Below are 18713 nucleotides of genomic sequence, written 5' to 3'. Positions count from 1 at the left end.
GGCTGTACTGGAACTCACTTTGTAGACCAGGCTGGCCTCGAACTCAGAAATCCGCCTGCCTCTGCCTCCCGAGTGCTGGGATTAAAGGCGTGCGCCACCACGCCCGGCTTCTGCATGTGTTTTAACAACATATACATGCCCTTGGAGAGCAAGAGAGGGTGTAGGATCGCCTGGGTCTGGAGTTACAGATGGTCATGGATTGTCTGTGGGTGCTGGGAGTGGAACCCAGGGCCTCTAGAAGAGCAGCCAGTGTCCTTAACCATTGAGCCACCTCTCCATCCCCATCCCCCTTCTCTAAGAAGTCAGGTTTCCTGTCACAGGGACCTCCTTCCATCTTGCCCACCGCACGTGCAGTAGCCTAGCATTTAAGAATTGGTGCTCTATGTCTTTTGTCTTCACTAATCAAGTGTTTTTGTTTCTACTGGTCAGGTAGATCTTGTTTCTGCTACTTCATTTGGCTAGAAACAGAAGCAGTTGTATTTTAAATGTTTAATGTATGAAACACAGTGGATGGGTGAAAGTGTGCAGCTTGGTGGAGTCTCACAGGTGTACATGTTATATTACAATCATTCATATGGGGACTTTTTTTTTTGGAAACAGGATCTTTCTATGTAGTCTTGATTGTCAGGAGCTCATTCTATAGACCGGAACTCAGAGACCCATCTGCTTTTCCCTCCCGAGTGCTGGGATTCTAGGTGTGCAACACCTTGCTCTGCAGGATTTCGGACTGCAGCTGGGTTGAATGGAGGCTGACATAACTAGACGCCCTCCATTTGCATAGGAGGAACTGGAGCCTGTGTAGATGTGCTTTCTGGTTTGCCCTCCCAGGTGTGGCAGGGAAAAATGAGACCTTGTCAGGCCAAGCCTTAGTGCAGCTAGGACCCAGGCCACCCTCACCCAAGGCTGGGCTTCTCCATGGGGATGCTCTGCTAGCATCCTCCATCTTACCTTAGGAGCTCCTGCCTGCATCGGCGTGTCTAGCACTCGCTGCTCCTGCTTGTGTTCGGAGCTCTTGCCTGGAATCCAGGCTGAGAGCCACAGGCAGGTATGCCTTATGCTTTGCTTGAGGTCAGGTAGGAAGGAGAGCATGGCTTCCAGGGAAACCCGGCACGGTTGGCGCTTAGATTTATCAACACTGTAGTTTAGTTTATCTGAATGGTGACTGGCAACTGTGAAGAGCTTTTTGTCAAAACAGGAAGTGTTTCTTAAATATAATTATTTATATAAATTGTAATGTTTTGTGAAAATCTCATACATGAGTACACTACTTATGTCATCTCCACGCCCCCTCCCACTTCTCTACCCTTCTCAACTTCATGACCTCCTTTTCTTTCATTGTTACATACACACACACACACACACACACACACATACACACACACCCCCTACAGAGTTCAGCTTGTGTTGCCCATGTATACATGTGTTCAGGGCTGACTTTTCAGGATTGGGAAACCCATCAGGAAGTTTTCCTTGGGACTGGATTCTCCCTTAGCGGCCACTATATAGCTCTTCATCTGGGGATGAGGCTCTGATAAAATTTATCCCATCTGCTAGGCACAGCGGCACACTCCTTTGAGCCTAGCATTTAGAGGCAGAGACAGGAGGATCTCCATGAGTTGGGAGGCCAGCCTGGTCTACGTAGTGAGTTGCAGGACAGTGAGGGGTACGTAGAGGCAATGTCTCAGAAAAGCAAAAGCAACAAAAATTTCCCATCCACATTGCGGTGTTGCCTGGAGTGGTCTTGTGCAGGCAGCCATGTCGTTGGGAGGATGTGGTCCAGCATCCTGTCACGTCAGGAAGACGCTGTCTTGCAGCAGTTGTCCTGGTATCTAGCACCCACAGTGTTCTTTCTCCCTCCTCTGCAGTGTCCCCTGAGCTGTGGGTGTGGGGATTGTTCTGTTGATGTCCCAGTTGCTACTGGGACCGAGTCATATTCTTCTCTGGGTTTGGCCAGTTGTGGAGGTATGTGATACCTTCTGTGGGCTGCACAGTGAAACCCCAGTGAGGGATGAGAGGCGCGTTGATGGGGTGAAGAGAAGTATTTGTAATGTAGACAGTCGGAAGCTGTAGTGTTTTAGGGAAATGGCTATAGTAGGTTCTCCTCTAGGGTGGGTCTGACCTCTCCAGCTGCAGGTTCTTGGCTAGGTTTACAGTAGCAGACATAGGTTCTCTCATTCTGAGCAGGCCTTAGGTTCCATTACATAACTGTTGGCTACTGTTGGGGCTGTCTGGTGTGGTCAGTCATTGTTGTGGGTGGAGGAAGTCTTTACAGCTGCGTAGGCCTATTTCTTGCTTTTCTCCTTAGCAGCTTGTATGGCATCTTCTAATATTATGAGAGCTAGCCCCCAGGGGAGAAGGTCACACCAACTTGATTTCTCCCAAGTCCTGTCACCAGTGTGTGGTGTTTTCAGCGTAGGGTATTACTTCCAAGATCTGGGAAGCAACCAAGGGCAAAAGCGATTGTCTGTGTGTATTATATTGTTCTCTTAGATCCTTGACTAACTACTTCCGTGAGGTGTCCCTTGTCTGTCACTGGGATTTTTTTTTTTTTTTTTGGTTTTTTTCGAGACAGGGTTTCTCTGTGTAGCCCTGGCTGTCCTGGAACTCACTTTGTAGACCAGGCTGGCCTCGAACTCAGAAATCCGCCTTCCTCTGCCTCCCGAGTGCTGGGATTTAAAGGCGTGCGCCACCACGCCCGGCTTGTCACTGGGATTTTTATTAGTCTATGGCTTCTGGGAGAATAGTATCACCCTGTAATAATAAAAGTATAGATGTATATGCAACATACACACATAGACACACACACGGACAGGGACACATACACATGATGTAGGTATTATTAAGTAAGCTTACAAAAGAATATCTTTCAAGTGTCCTTAGTGTTTATGTCCCCTCCTCTCTCCTTCTGTATCACCCTTCTTACACCTCCACTTCAGTACCTCCGACCCTATTTTAAAATTTTAACATCTGTTTATTTGTATGTGTGTACCATGGTGCTTATGTGGTGGTCAGGACAACTTTGTGGAGTTGGGTCTAAATTTGGGTACTGGATGGAAATTGTAGTCCTGACTACTCTGGAATTCACTATGGCTGGTTTTGAACTCACGGAAGTCTTTCCTGCCTAGGTCTCTAGAGTGGTGGGATTACAGGCACGTGGAACCTTTTTACGTAGTTTATTATGGGAAGAAACGTTCAGCTGTGATTAGGGAAGACAGTGCTGGTAAATTCAGGACGGTAATGTTTTGCAAGAGCAGTGCTGGTGGTTAGCTGAGAGGAGGAAGCTCTAGGACCCTGCTGGGAGTGAGTTCAGGAGGATGCTCTGGGAGGACGGGGCTGGGAGTGAGCTGGAGAGGAGGATGCTCTGGGAGGCTGGGAGTGGCTACTTCTTGTGCTGGTTGTCTGTTGTCATCCTGACACCCAGAGTTACCTGAGACGAGGGAACCACAATTGGGAAAATGATTGGCCTTTGTGGCATTTTCTTGATTAATAATTGATGTGGGAGGTCCCAGCCCTCTGTAGGCATGTGGTCCTGGGTTCTATAAGAAATCAGGCTGAGCAAATCCTGAAAGCAAGGCAGTAATCAGCACCCTCCATGGCCTCTGCATCAGCTCCTGCTCCAGGTCCCTGTGCGTTCCTGTCCTGACTTCTGTTAGTGGTGGGTGTGACCGAGCCTAGTAAGCTGGAGTACCCTTTCCTTCCCGAGTTGCTTTGGCCCTGGTATTCTGTCCCAGCAATCGAACCCCTAGCTAAGACACTTGTGGCTCTTTTATTTTTGTTTCTGAAGTTTCACAGTTTACAGCGGGCGGAAAGTTGCATGGTGGCACGCTAAGGCTGCAGAATTCCAGATGGATTTTGATTTATTATAAGACTGGGCAGCCTTTGCCAGATGCAGTGTTCTTTGAATAAATGTAAAGCAGAAATAGCTTATTTCTGATGGGATCCTGACTCGCTGTAGAACTGATGAGTCATGGCAACTCACTGTGTGAAAGGACCATTTCAGACGGCCTTCTCTTCCCGCTGACTTCCTGTGCGTGGACTGCTCATTTCCACTCCCTTCTGTGAGGTCAGATTAACGTTCAAAACCACACTAACCCGGCCGGCACCAGCTGCTCGTCAGGCCCGGAGTTCTGCAGAGACCGGATGGCACTTGAGGGCGACAGTCTCCCTGCTGATAGAATGTGTGCTTGTAGTTTGCTTAAAATTTTTCAGCTCTATGTAGTGGCACATGCCTTTAATCCCAGCACTTGTAAGGCAGAAGCAAACAGATCTCTGTATTCGAGGTCAGCCTAGATTGCAGAGTGAGTTCCAGGACAGCCAGGGCTACACAGAGAGACCCTGCTCCAAAAACAAAAACAAAACAAAACAAGAAATTAAAAAAAAAATAAAACAAAAAACAAAAAATAAATTCTGGATTGAATGAATTCTGGAATCTAGGCTCCGAGGTTAAGAACACATACTGCTGTTATTGAGGACCAGATTGGGCAGCTTGTTAGCATCTGTAATTCTCCTCTGGAGGACCTGGCTCATTTTCAGGGATACCTGCACTCAGGTGCACACCCCCACCCTACACATACCTTTTTTTGTTTTAAGTTTAAAGAAGTAACTTCGGCATTTAGTTCACTGCTCTTGCAGGGGACCTGAGTTCAGTTTCCACATTGGGACACCTGTAACTCAAGCCGCAGGGATCCAGTGCCCTCTCCTGGCCGTTATAGGCACTGTACTCGTGGGCACCTGCATTGAAGAGCACATTCTCCTGGATACATAATTAATAAGTCTTTAGGACCCTTGGAGGCCCCCAGAAACTGAGCCACCAACAGAAGAGCATTCATGGGCTGGACCTATGCCCCCCACACAGTTGTAGCAAAAGTGCAGCTTGGTCTTCATGTTGGTCCCCCAACAACTAGAGCAACTGGACCCCTGACTCTGTTGTCTGCCTGTAGATCCTGCTCCCCTAACTGGGCTGTCTTGTCTGACCTCAGTGGGTGTGGATGTGCCTAGTCCTGCAGAGACTTGAGATTGCCAGGGTGGGTTGGTTCCTGGGAGGGACCTCCCCCTTCTCAGAGGTGAAGGGGGAGGGGCCATTTGAGGGGGCACTGGAAGGACCCGTGGAGCCGTGATAGGGATGTAAAATGAATAAATAAGTTAATGGAAAGAAGAAAGAAAAAGAAATAAGTCTTTAAAGAAATTCTGCTCTTTTTTACAGTAAATCTTGATAGACATAATGTCCATTAATAAAAGCTTGAGGTCTTCAATGGGACTTAAAAGTGTGAGTAAGTCGTTAGGTTACAGAGCAGGACAACTGCTGGGCAGGAATTCTTTCAGAAAAATGCATTCAAATTTGGCCTAGAAAATATTCAAGGGTCTGGGGAGGCAGCTCAGTGTGCATCCCCAGCAGGTATGCATCCCCAGCACGCATAGAGAGCCCTGCCGGTGAGTGAGCCTCAGCACCCTGGAAAGAGGGCCAGCTGCTGGAGCCTGCAAGTCCAGCATTCAGAAGACGGGGCAGGAGGATCAGAAGTGTTAGTCTGTTCTCAGCTAGGTAGATAGCTCAGAGTTAGCCTGGGGTACATGAGACCCTGTCTCAGAGGAGGAGGAAGAAGAGGAGGAGGAAGAGGAGGAAAAGGAGGAGAAAGAAGAGGAGGAAGAAGAGTGGGGGTGGAGAGGGAAAACCAACCTTTTAATAAGGATTCTTTTCTAAAAACTAAGTTTTGTATGTATGTGTATATGATGTGTATGGAGGCATAATGCACACACAAGCACACACACACACACACATGCACTCATAATTTATTTTTTTTATTAAAAATTATTTTTATATATGTGGGTGTCTGTGCATGCTTGGTGCCTGTGGACACCAGAAGAGGGAATTGGACCTCCTGGAACTGATATTACAGATGGTTATGAATCACTGTGGGTGCTGAGAATCAAGCCCAGGTCTTCTTGAAGAGCAGCCAGGGCTTTTAACCACTGAACTGTTTTTCTAGGCCTTCATATACACAATTAAAAAAAAAAAAAGTTGGGAGTAGTGGCACACAGTTTTGGTCCTAGCACTTTTGAGGGAGAGGTAGGTAGATCTCAGTGAGTCAAGGCCAGTCTGGTCTACATAGAGAATTCCAGGCCAGCCAGGGCTACAAATTTTAAAGCTAAAACAACAAAATCAACCCCGTTCCTCCCACCCCCCAAAGTGAGGTTTGCTATTGTTATTCTGATATGTAATGGCGCCTTTTGCTCTGTAGGGCACCATTAGAATTCAGTTAGCCATGTCTTTTATAGCTACAATTTATCAAATTCCAATTAGGCAGGGAGGATAATTTTGTATGTGATATTTGCTGTACTAATAGTGCCAATGCAGCAATAACTTTATCGATCTCCGCTGGTGAGATGTTATTGGGCTTGGAAGTAGACGGCGCCTTTAGAACTGTGTCTCTGTGCATACATCATTAGAAAGAACATTCACGGAAGCTACAATTGCCTGGTTCTTTGTTTGAGCTTAGTGAGACTTTAACTTTCTTTTATTGTATTGTCTGATAGATACTGTGTATGTGTGTAGCCTGTCTCTGTATGTGTGTGTGTGTGCCTTTGTCTCCACCTCTGTGCATATACAGAGGTCAGAGAACAACTTTGGAGCGTCAGTTTTTAACTTCCATTATGTGGGGCCCAGGGATTGGAACTTTGGCCACCCAGCTTCATGGCATGGGCCTTTCCCGGCTGAGCCAACTTGCCTGCTCCTAAGTGAGATGTTTAAACTCAGTTTTCCAGGCTTGTTTTCAATTCAGAGCTTTAGAATTTGAAATTAGGGAATATGACAGGCCCTCATACAATTAAAAAAGAACTGTGGGAATTGTGTTTGATAAGATGCCTTCTGTGGTCCTGGGCCCTCACTCAGTATTGTGACAACTGAACCGGGTGGTGGTGGTGCATGCCTTTAGTGCCAGGCCAGCCTGGTCCACAGAGCTAGTTGTACAGCCTAGGCTACACAGAGAAACTCTATCTTCAAAAACAAAAGCAACAGACAAAGACTTGTTAGATATGCTTCTGTCCATGTGCCACCTGTGGTTTCATAGGTAAACATTCTGCAAGGGCCAGGCAGTGGTGGCGCATGCCTTTAGTCCTAGTGCTTGGGAGGCAGAGGCAGGTGGATTTCTGAGTTTGAGGCCAGCCTGGTCTACAGAATGAGTTCCAGGACAACCAGGACTATACAGAGAAACCCTGTCTCAACAAACAAACAAAACAAAACAACAACAACAAAAAAGAATTCTGCCAGGTGTTCTAAGTTTATCCTGTGCTTTCTACATGAAGAGCAGCCAGCCTGCTTCCTGCCTACTGCAGCCTCATTCTAAATCTCTGCCTTCCCGTTATCCCCGTAGCTCGAACACAGTCTGCTCCAGCTGAGTCTGTCAGGGAGGAAGGAGAAGGATGGTGTGCTGGCTAGTTTTTGTCAGCTTGACACGAGCTACAGGCATTAGGGAAGACGGATTCTCTTGAGAAAAATGCCTCCATAAGATTGTCCTATGAATGAGTCTGTTGGGCATTTTCTTGATTAGTGTGGGTGGCGCCACCCCAGGTCGGGTGGTCCTGGGTTGTAGAGCAAGCCAGTAAGCAGCACCTCCCTCCGCCCCCCAACTGCTTTCGCTTCAGCTTCCTACCCTGTCTTGAGTTCCTGTCCTGACTTCCTTTCAGTGACGCTTTATGACCTGGAAGTGTGGGTGACGTGGCCCTTTGCCCCTGAGTTGCGCTAGCACTGCAGAAAAGTAACTAAAGAAAGGCAAGCATCAGCACTACTTGGTCTCTTTGTGTTGCCCGTGGTCTCTGGCCCTGCGTCTCATGACCAAGTCACTGTCCCCCTCCCTGTCCCCAGCATCCCAGGTAGCACCTGCCTCACTCCTGCTGAGCTGCTGCGAGGACCTCTTCGCTCTCAGACTGGAGAACAGTCTTGGGTGGCATTGTGCCACCATCTTAACAGGGTCACTAGGAACAGGTAGCCTCCTTTTGGTCCCAGTTTCTTATGTTGTCAGTTTTAAACAAATGAGGCTTGCAGAGGGTGCTAGAGGGGAGTTTCCTTCTGGAAGGGAAGGGATTTCTGGAGCCCCCTCCTCTGCCTGCCTGCCTGCCTGGGACTTTTCTTTCTTCCTTTCCTCAGCGTTGGTCTTCCTAGGTTTTTGTTTTGGAAATGGGGACTAGACTATAAAACCAGGTTGACCTTGAACTCCATCCTCCTGCCTCAGTCTCTGGTATTACAAGCATTTTTTTTCCCCTTCCCCAAATGATTTGGCTTATAGTGTTCCTATGAGACAAAAGAGGGGGGCGGTAAGTATTATAAATCTGATTCCTGTATACTCGGGGTAGGGTGTGAGGCCCACCAACACTGGGCCCACACAATTCGCTTAGTTTTTTTTGAGACAGTTCTCTTACATCCCATGCTGGCCGTGGGCTGCAGCCTGTGATGGTCTTGTACAGTCTAATCCTTCTCCTTTATCTCTGAGCACCGGGTCTCAGCACCTCTACTTTTGAATGATGCTGTTCTGGGCTCTACCTGCACCCTACATGCTCAGAGCTCCCAGCCTCAGGCCTGGGTCTTTAAAAATGTCGTAGCTTTCTCTTAGTTATTCATTTCATGCTTCAGGTTCTAACATCTAAGGATATTTCCTCTAGTCTAATCCTTCCTTCCACTCTGCTTGCTTCTGTCTGTCTGTCTGTCTTTCTGCCTGCCTGCCTGCCTGCCTATCCGTCTCCCTCCGTAACTGTGTCTCATGTTTGTTTTTTTTTAGACAGGGTTTCACTATGTAGTCATTACTGTCCTGGAACTCACTCTGTAGTCCAAGCTGGCCTCAAACTCACAGAAATCCACCTGCCTCTGCTTCGTGAGGGCTGGGATTAAAGGCGTGCACTGCCATACCTGGCTCCATTTATATTTTATTTTAATTAAGGAATTTTGAGATCTGCAGCCCCGAGCAGGTCAGAACACAATGTCTTCCTGCCTTAGCCTCCTGAGTGTTGGGGTTTCAGGCGTATGATGCTGGCATTCACATCATAGCCGCCATTTTTCAGTCATTTACTTCAAATTTTATTTATTTATTTCTTAAAAGAGATTTATGCCAGGTGGTGGCGGCACACAACCTTTAATCCCTACACTTGGAAGGCAGAGGCAGGAGGATCTCTGAGTTCTAGGCCAGCCTGGTCTACAGAGTGAGTTTCAGGACAGCCAGGGCTACATAGAAACTCTATCTCAAAAAACCAAAACTAAATATCTATATATCTTTATTTGTGTGTATCTGTGTGAGTTGTATACACATGTGTGCTTGCAGGTATGTCTGCATAAAGGCAGAGGGTGTTAGGTGACGTTTTCTATTATTCTCTATCTATTCCTGCAAAATAGGGTCTATCCTGACCCCAGGGTTGGAAGGCAGCAAGCCCCAGCGGTCCCAGAGGTGGGGCTACCGTTGTTAGTGAGGATACCAGGCTTGTGATGTGGGTGTTGGGATCATAATCCTGGTCCTTGATGCTGCATCAAGTGTGCTCAGCCACTGAGCCACGCCCAGGTCCTGCTCGCTCGCTCGCCCACCCGCTCATCATCTTCCTTGGCAGTCCAGAGAACTTAGTTTAGGGTTGAGACTGCCATGAAAAGCTTCCGTGTGAAGGCCCAAAGTGATTAGTTGGAAGAAAATATCAAATCTGCCACTCTGCCCCTGCTTTGATGTCTCAAAAGGCAGCCTGAGTTGTAACAGCGGATTCTCTGAATTTTGTTTGTGTAGAAGAAACTGAGGAGGAGTCGGAGACGCCAGTTGAGGCCGACCTGACGGAGAAGCAGAAGCACCAGCTGAAACACAGGGAGCTCTTTCTGTCGCGCCAGTACGAGTCGCTGCCTGCCACACATATCAGGTGAGACGTGCCCAGAAGCACTGTGGCCAAAGCCCTTTCGGAAGCCCTTCCCAAACTCAGCTTGGCATACTACAAACTTCATGCTAGGATTTGATCTTAGATTTTACAGGGTGTGTTCGCATGCAGACATTCTGAGCAGGGTCTGCCGTGCTGCAGGCATCGTCTTGTGGCCTCATCACTGACCGTCTGAGTGTCTGTTAGCATCACACACAGCAGCGTCTAGTGGGTATTCTCTGGGCAATGCCGTACTTCTTCAGATTGCAGACGCATGACTCCAGCCCTCGTAGGCTATTTGACTTTTTATTTTCTTATGAGCATCTCTGGAATGGAAACCTTGAACTTCTTTACTCGATTACTGGCATCAGCTCTGTGCACTTCTTTAGTTTAAAAAATTAATAGGTGTGTTTCCTTTTTCTTTTTCTTGACACACAGGATAGAGTTATTTGAAAGGAGGGAACCTCAACTGAGAATATACCTCCATAAAATCAGGCTGTAAGGCGAGTCTGTAGGACATTTTTTAAAAAATAGTGACTTTGGGTTCTGCCCATTGTGGGTAGGGTCATCACTGGGCTGGTGGTCCTGGGTTCCATTAGAAAGCAGACTGAACAAGTCATGGGAAGCAAGCCAGTAAGCAGCACCCTCCATGGCCTGTGCATCAGCTCCTGCCTCCAGGTTCCTGCCCCGTGTGAGTTCCTGTTCTGACTTTCTGCAATGATGAACAGTGATGTGGAATTGTAAGATCAATCAACCCTTTCCTACCTAACATGGTATTTTGTCATGGTTTTTTTTCCCCTGCAGTATTAGAAACCCTAAGACAGTGAACAAGTTTGAGGGTTAAAAAAAAGCTTTACCCATAGCTTGTTTCTTCATGACTGGACACAGACGAGTTCCAGGATAGCAAGTGCATGATGAAGGAACCATTTCTGCTCTTACAGTGAGCATCCTGTTATGGCTTCCCTTAGGGGTTAATGTATTCTGTGGGACTTAAGTCCTCTGCAAGGAAATACCAGGCTATGTGAAAATTTTTCACTAATCAAGCTATTTTCAGAAAGAAAACTATACATATTAATACATATATTAAATATATATATTAATAATTTTGCTCAAAGAATAGAACATGAAGACATACTGTGAGATTATTTTATTTCAGTTTTTTATCAGCACATATTCCACGTAATAATGGTTTTCATTATGATAGTGTTATACATTAGTTTTTACCTGTGCATATTTTTTTGAGATAAGGTCTCTTATAGCCCAGGCTGGTCTTTAACTTATTATGTAGCCAAGGCTGGTCTTGAACTCTTGATCCTCCTGCCCGTACCCTCCAGATGTTGGGATGATAGGCATGTGTCACTGAGCCCAGATGAAATTTTCTTAAGGATGTGCATAACTAATAAATATTTTTTAAACTGTATGTATTAATTATTTACTTGGAAGAAGTTAGAATATGAAGATTCATTTCGAGCTCGAGAAGTTGTGGGGCCAGTCATAGATCTTCTTAGAACACGAATCTGACAAATGGTTTAAAGAATGTATCCAAAACACACAAGTGTATTTTTAATTTACCCTTCTGATAGCTTGGAATCTGTTTACAAGTGATGTTGGTTTTCTTTAACAGATTGCTTGGAATGGAAGAACGGTGTTTTTCATCTTCCATAAGGCCTGAGAGAGTGTATTGGAATATAATTATCAAGACACTTATGCAAGGCTTTACCTAGTGATGATGCTTTGAATTATGATGAAGAGACATTTATGCCTTTTCCTCTCCGTTTTCCCTGTTGAGAGTGGGGAGTGCAGAGCCATGCTTTCTCCCCTTTGCAAACAGCTGAAGGTAGTTAGAGGGTAGCTAGGCACAGAGCCTAGCTCAGCGGCGGCCCACATGCTGGTGTTGAACAAGTGCACAGTAGAGTGAGTGGTCTTGACATTTTGCTGGGGTTGAAGTCCTGCCTTATCTACCTCTGCTTCAAAAGGAGAAAATTGCTGAAGCCCCATTGTTCTTTGGCAGCTAGAGGGCTAATTTGGTGAATACTGACTTTCTGTTCTCAGAGACACCATCAAATGCCCAGAATTTTCTCCCTGCTGAATGGAGCACGGGGAGAACCTGACAGCGGTATTCTTGAGCCCTCTGGAGTAGGTGAACTTTAATGCTCACTTGCTGTAAGCCTCCCTGTGTGCCTCAGAAGCAGCCCTTTGTTCTCTCTGACTCCACTGGGAATGAGAGAGACATGGGCTTGTTCTGAGCAGAGCTAGAGATTCACCTCATATTTGTGAGATGGGGTATAAGCATCGGGTGTATTTTTAGGGGTGGAAGAGCTGGACAGAGGCCGTACCCTTCACTCATGTGCTGTGGCTTGGGTCCTTTAGTAGTAGATTCTATGTTGCATGTATTATAAAACACCAAGACTTATTGTTACGCCAGCACTCATTATTTCATTATATCAAGTCGTTTTGTGTGAATATGCACACAAAGGTTTTCGTACATATGCACATGCTGCATGCCTTTATATGCGCGCCCTGTGATGGTTGAGCAAGCCATCCTTCATCTGCCTACACTAGGCAGCCCCTTACAGTTGGAGAAGGCCGAGGTGCCTCTAGTTAGCGTTGCCGCTTGCCTTATTTCTAAATGGATCCTTCTTCTTGCTTCGTGCTACTGGGGCTTCTGCATTCAGTTTTACCAATGGCCTGGCTTATGTGTGGTTCGTGTTCTAACAGCTATTGAGCCTTTCATGGCAGGGCCGGTTTTCATGCACAGCTTTTTATCCACAGCGACTCTCTAAGCAGATCTGTTATTATCCCTGTTTACAGCGGAGGGGGCCAAGGCACAAAACAATCTCGTCTCTTGCTCAAGTCTCCCACTTTGTAAGTGGCACGTTTAGATATTGTCTGATCCATACTTGCAGATATTCAGCATGAATGACTCATACAGAGCCAGTGCTAGAAAAAGATCAGACACAGTGGAAGCTGTGAGGTGACCTGTTGGGAAGGCAGGCTTTTTGACTGCCAACCCCCAACCCCCATCCTTCTTAGACTCTTGTCAGTTGGGTAGATCCAAAATGAAAACTGTTTATGTATGTTGTTTGATTATTCCAAAAGATAGCTTTACAATGCTAGCTGCATGTGGAAACCAGGAATTAACCCTCTTAACCTAGGTTTATGGATATGTCCTTTTTCTGTCTGACATTAGTGTCTCCACATCTCCAAGGCACTTAGCCTGGCTTCTTAAAAACTGCTAATGACAGCATTGGTACATGTAACAATTATGTCTGTTCCAGTCTGGGGCACAGCTAGTCATAATTTAAAAGACTAATTCTTTCCTTCTTGCCAGCCCTGAGATCTGGACCACAGCCTTTGAAATTGGGCTTCAGTGTGTCTTATAGAGGTCTCCTTGGATCCCCACCGATAGCTGGCCCCAGTCTGTCGTTTAGTAACAGGTTTTGGACCTGAATATTTGCTCCCCACGCTTCTCTTGCTGCAAAGCACGGACAGTGACGGAGACGTCCTTTACCTGTGTGCTGGTGGACCTTGCCTTAGTCCAGGGACCCAGTCTTCCTCCATGTTTAATTTTGGCTGTACTGGACACCATACTCACCGCCCCCATCCTTCAATAGATTAGGATCTAGGGTCCTGTATATCTTCAGCCCTACTGTGCTTTTTATTTTTATTATTAAAAAAAATACTTACTGAGTTTTGTTTAAGAGAGATTTACTTTACAGAGTGGGCTGGCCCAGGGCTCCTGTCAATCCTGGTCATGGCCTCCCAGCTGCTGGGATTACAGCTGTGACCACCACCTGCTTACTCAACTATGGGTTTTTTTAATTAATTTTTTTTTCTTTTTCTTTTTTACATTTCTTTACTGTATTTGTGGGCCAGTGCACACCATAGTGTGAATGCCATAGTGTATGACTGGAGGTGACTTAGAGTCAGTCTCTCATTTTTCCATATGGGTCCTGGGAGTCAAACTCTGGCCAGGATCAAACTCAGGTTGTCCCTTTAGCTGATGGCTAATGCTTTTACCTGCTGAGCCAGATTGCTTCCTTAAAGGGGCCTGAGAAACTATTTCAAACCTCATTTTGGTAAGAGTAGCAGGATACGCTGAAGACCCAGGTGTACAGTCTCTGTGCTTCGGAGACGGCCTGAGGCTCTCCTGAGCAGTTGTCAGGTTTATTTACAGACTGCAGACATTCACGCCCCTGTTACTGTCTCCATGCAGAGGAATGGCTACAACCACCATCTGCAGAAAGCGTCCTTGCCTAAGTATGCCATGTGGCAACTCCAAATGAGGAGTTGTCTGTCTTAATTCAGTTCTGAGCGTCTCAAACAGCTAGTAAAAATCCTGCACCTTATGTAAAGTTTGCCTAACTAGTTCTGTCCAGACTACATCTTAGACTGTAAGATCTCAGAGGCCAGTGTCTTGGTGTCCCTTTCTTTTTACTGTGGAGAACTGACACAGAGGCATTCAGAAATGCAAACTTGCACAGAGTCTACATTTGACTTAAAGGAAAAAAAGGTTGTTAGCAGGTATTGGGCACTCTCTTTTCATTTACATTTGACCTATGTAGACTTTGAGATGGACAATGGCAATTAGAATGGGATATTGTTTAAATCTTATTAGAATTAGAAGTAAAGATTGGGTGTATGACAAACAGGCTGCTCAGGACTTTGGGGGGAAGTGACTTACTTGGAGTTGATATTCAACTTCTATGTGGGCCACAAATGGAGGATTGGGGGTCTCTTTTTATATAGACCGTGGCCAGGCAGAATCATCTTGTGAGCATTTTGCAGCCACCATGATGGGAGGAGTGAAATGTAAGGCCAACAAGAGGTCTCTGTGAGAAGGGCTGCTAGAGTTTTTGTGTTAGCATCTCTGTTTAACAGCCATTAATCATCACTCATAAAAAACGATGAAACAATAGAATTTTGTGTTGCTTATATTAGATATTAAGCTAATTGTAAGAATGATAATGATTACGGTAAGGGAGTCTGTGCTAGTTAGCTTTTGTCAGAGTCACCTGGGAAGAGGAATTCACTTCAGGAATTGCCTCTGTCAGAATGGCCTGTGGGCATGTCAGTGGACTATTTTCTTGATTAATGCTTGGTGGAGGGCCTAGCCTACTGTGGGTGGTACCATTCCTGGGCAGATAGCACTAGGTGGTGTAAGAAATGGAGCTGAGCAAGCCAGTGAGCAGCACCCTTCCGTGGTCTCTGCTTCAGCTCCTTCCTCCAGGGTCCTGCCTGGTGTTCACAGCTTCCCTCACTGATGGAAATTGATGTAAATTGTGATATGAAATAAATCCTTTCCTCCCCGAGTGGCTTTTTGGTTATGATGTTTATTACAGCAATAGAAATTAAACTAAGGCAGGCTCTTAGTAAGCAGATTAAAGAGTAGACTAACAAAACAAAATTAGCTGAGTCGGGGGAAGTGCCACTTGGGCCACTGAGAGAGCACTTGGGGGCCTGACAAGGATTGTCGAGTTTGAGGTGAGCCTGAGTTTATGCAAGTAAGACCTAAAAACAATCAGGAGAGCCGGAGCAAACTCACATATACAGTGGAGTTATTTCTGGAACAAGTGGCATGGCTGGGATGTAGAGTGGGATGGTATTACCAAGGCCATTGGTGTCATGGGGGAGAGAGAGCACTTTTCCTTTCTTTCTTTGTATTTTTGAGGGTGGAGGGCAGATGGGTGAAGGGGCTTATCTTCTTGGTCGGTCTTTCTGTTTCCCAGTAGTGAGTACCTTTTGCAGTGTTTCTCTTTACCTGGTATTTCCATCTTGGTGCTGAGGTTTCTGTCATGGCTGTAGGTGGATGGGATAGAATAAGTCTCTCAGGCACTGTGTAGGCACCTGGCCTCTTGGACTGTTTATGCCGTGTCTCCTAATCCTTCCCTAGTGCCACTTCCTGATGACTAAGTACTCAAATATATGAACCTGTGTGGGGCATTCTTATTCAAAGTACCACATTCCACTGCCTGGCCCTTATAGGCCTATAGCCATAGCATAATGCAAAAAAATACATTCAGCCCAACTTCAGAAGTCCCCGTAGTCTCAACACTGCTTAAAAAGTCCAAAGTTCAAAGTCTGTTCTGAGGCTCATAGCAATCTCTTTTTAACTTTAAAATCAAAAGGCAGACCACATGCTTTCAGCACGCAGTGGCACAGACTGTACTTTGCCATTCTGAGGCACAGGAGCAAGGAAATCCTGGACTAAAGCAAAAGCAAGTCCGAAGTCGTCAGGGCACACTGTATATTCCACGTCTCTGTGTCTGATGTCAAGGTGCTCTTCGGATCACGTCAGCTCATGTAGACTACAGCACGCCTCTCTCTCTCTCTCTCTGACTCTGTTTCTACACCCAGCTCACTGCTTTCCTTGACAGACCTCCCACTCTGACTCTGGCATCTCCGCCATCTTGGGATCTCCAGTGAAACACAGGCTTCGCCTTCACAGCGTCACACAGTGGCCTTCCTGGGCCTCCACTTAGGAGTACCCTTATCACATGCCTGGTCTCAGCACCTTTCCTTAGCCACTGAGAGGCATTCCACAACCCCTTCCTCGCATGCTTGACTCTACAGCCATAACCACGTGGCCAAAGCGGCGGGTTCTGCTGCTCTGTGGGGCTTGAACTTGGCCCCCTTGTTCAGCTACACCAGGACCTGCTGTCTGAGGTTGATGGTTCCCTTCACTGCCTAAAGGACCCTTAATTCCTTTCACGAGTTGGAAGCTTAGCTGGGTGGGGTCTTGTCATGAGGCCACCACTCCATCTATTCCATTGAGAACCAGGCTTCTCTCTTTGAGCACTGGCACTGGCACAGCATCCTTCCTGCTTCTCCTTTTGTCCTCCAAGTGTCTATTTAGTATTTGTCCTTGTCTCACTTTCTCCTTTTCACTGTAGGTCTGCAGAAGAGTGACCACTAGCAACCACACGCAACAGCCAGTACTAGGCTATCTTGAAATCTCCTCTGCGAAATCCATTAATCCAAAAATTCTTCAGCTTAGCCTCAGGCACATTTTTAGGACAATGGCAAAAAGCAGCCATGTTTTTAGACAAAAATATTACAAGAATGGTCTCTAGGCCACTTACTAATATTCTTCTCTTCTGAAACTTCTTGATCTGGGTCACCACAGTTAATGTTGCCCTCAGCTCTGCTGTCTTCCATGCTCCTACTAGGATGGACTAGCAAGTCCCACTTAAAAGCATCCAACTTCTTTTATAATCTAAAGCCCTCCAATCAACAGCATGGTCAGTTCTAGCATAGCAATACCCCAGTCCGTGGTACTAATTTCTGTCTTAGTCACTGTTCCATTGCTATGAAGAGACACCATGACCAAGGCAACTCTTAGAAAAGAAAACATTTCATTGGGGCTGGCTTACAGTTTCAGAGATTTAGTCCATTACCATCACAGCAGGGAGCAAGCGTGGTGCTGGAGAATAGCTGAGAGCTGCATCCTGATCATAGATAAAGAGGGGATGCATGGTGGTGTGTGTGTCTGTGTGTCTGTGTGTATGTATAAGTGTGGGGCAGAGACGAGATATCCAATGGGGCTGGATGGCCTGGCTTGGGCTTTTGAAACCTCAAAGCCCACCCCACACTGACACCTTTCCAATAAGGCCACACCTCCTAATCCCCAAATAGTGCCACTCCACCATTGTGTATTCAAATATGTAACCCAGGAGGGCCACCCTTATTTAAACCACCACATGCTGTTTGGTTGTCTCCTTTCGAGGCGATGGGCCCTTCCATGCCCCGTAGGGAGCTACTAGTTGACAGCAGTACAGAGTGGTGTGATCTCAACTCACACTATTCCTTCTTAGTAAAATAACTGGAAAAGTTCTTTGCCAAAATCCTACAAGAGTGATCTCTAGGCCACTTACTAATATTCTTACTATTGTTCTTTGAAGAAAAACTTCCTTTTGGTAAGCATTTGATTGTGTTGGCATTTCAAAACAACTCCATTATTTCTATGTTGAGAGAAGGAAAATGAGTGCTGGCTCTTCTATTCAAAACCAGATGAAGGCCTGGGTGGAGACATAGCTCAGTGTGTGCAGGACTGTGGGCTCCATGCCAAACACCAAACCCAAACCCCCGGCCAGATGGACTGTGGCAGACCTCTGTGGCCACTGTCTTGACTGGCCATTCTTCATAAAAGCAGGCGTCCCTCCTCCCAGCATCGGCTCCCTTCTCCTGTGGGGTCTGTATCTTTTATTCTTGGGTGGAGAGTGGTGTTTCCCTGCTGACGGACGATGTGCTTGTGTGGAGTTTGGTTTGTCCTGCTCAGTCTCGTCTGTTAAAGGACTTCTCTGAAATCTTTCACCTGCTGACTGGAGCCCTGGGTTTGGGGCCTTTTAATTCTCACGTGGGGCTCACGTGGGCTTTCTTGCCATTTGTTAACTCATTACTATTGTGTTGGTACTCGAAATAACCCTACTACCGCTCCATTGGAATGGTTGAAACTTATTTCATTCAGACCAGAGAACTAAAATATAGTACAGTAGGTGTGGGTGAAGCTAAACATACTCTTGAGGCTCTGATGTGGAGAGTGTGAGAGAGAATTTTATTGTCTTGGGATTTCTCTCTTTTTGAAAATCTATTGTGACTGAAGTTACTCAGCACTGGGAAAGCATTTCATACCGAGCAATACATGTTTGAAGGTATACGTTTTCTCTAGGTGGCTTATATATGGAGGCTGCTAAAAAATTAAGCTCCTATAAATAAAATGCTTTCAATACCCTGAATAGCTATAGTTAGTAGCTAGGGATAGATGGGCAGGATTGATTGAAATGGGCAGTCAAGAGTTGTTGTGCCCAGTTTGGATGAATCTTTCTGTAACCTGGAACCCA

At 46.2% G+C, this 18713-nt stretch overlaps 1 protein-coding gene across 5 annotated transcripts in view; it reads left to right on the top strand.

Annotated features, from left to right (window-relative positions):
• The window catches only part of Mta3 (metastasis associated 1 family member 3), a 117419-nt gene that overhangs the window by 22492 nt on the left and 76214 nt on the right, over positions 1–18713 (top strand). For all 5 annotated transcript variants that reach the window (XM_029471265.2, XM_029471267.2, XM_029471264.2 and 2 more), the window contains exon 4: positions 9753–9879. In XM_029471265.2, the coding sequence (XP_029327125.1) occupies positions 9753–9879 (127 nt within the window). The remainder of the gene's footprint in view (positions 1–9752; positions 9880–18713) is intronic.

Source organism: Mus caroli, unplaced genomic scaffold, assembly GCF_978045245.1.
Source record: "Mus caroli unplaced genomic scaffold, Mus_caroli_1 scaffold_18, whole genome shotgun sequence".
NCBI classification, from domain to species: Eukaryota; Metazoa; Chordata; class Mammalia; order Rodentia; family Muridae; genus Mus; species Mus caroli.
Note: the sequence above shows the minus strand (reverse complement) of the source record. Positions and strands in the feature narration are given on the sequence as shown.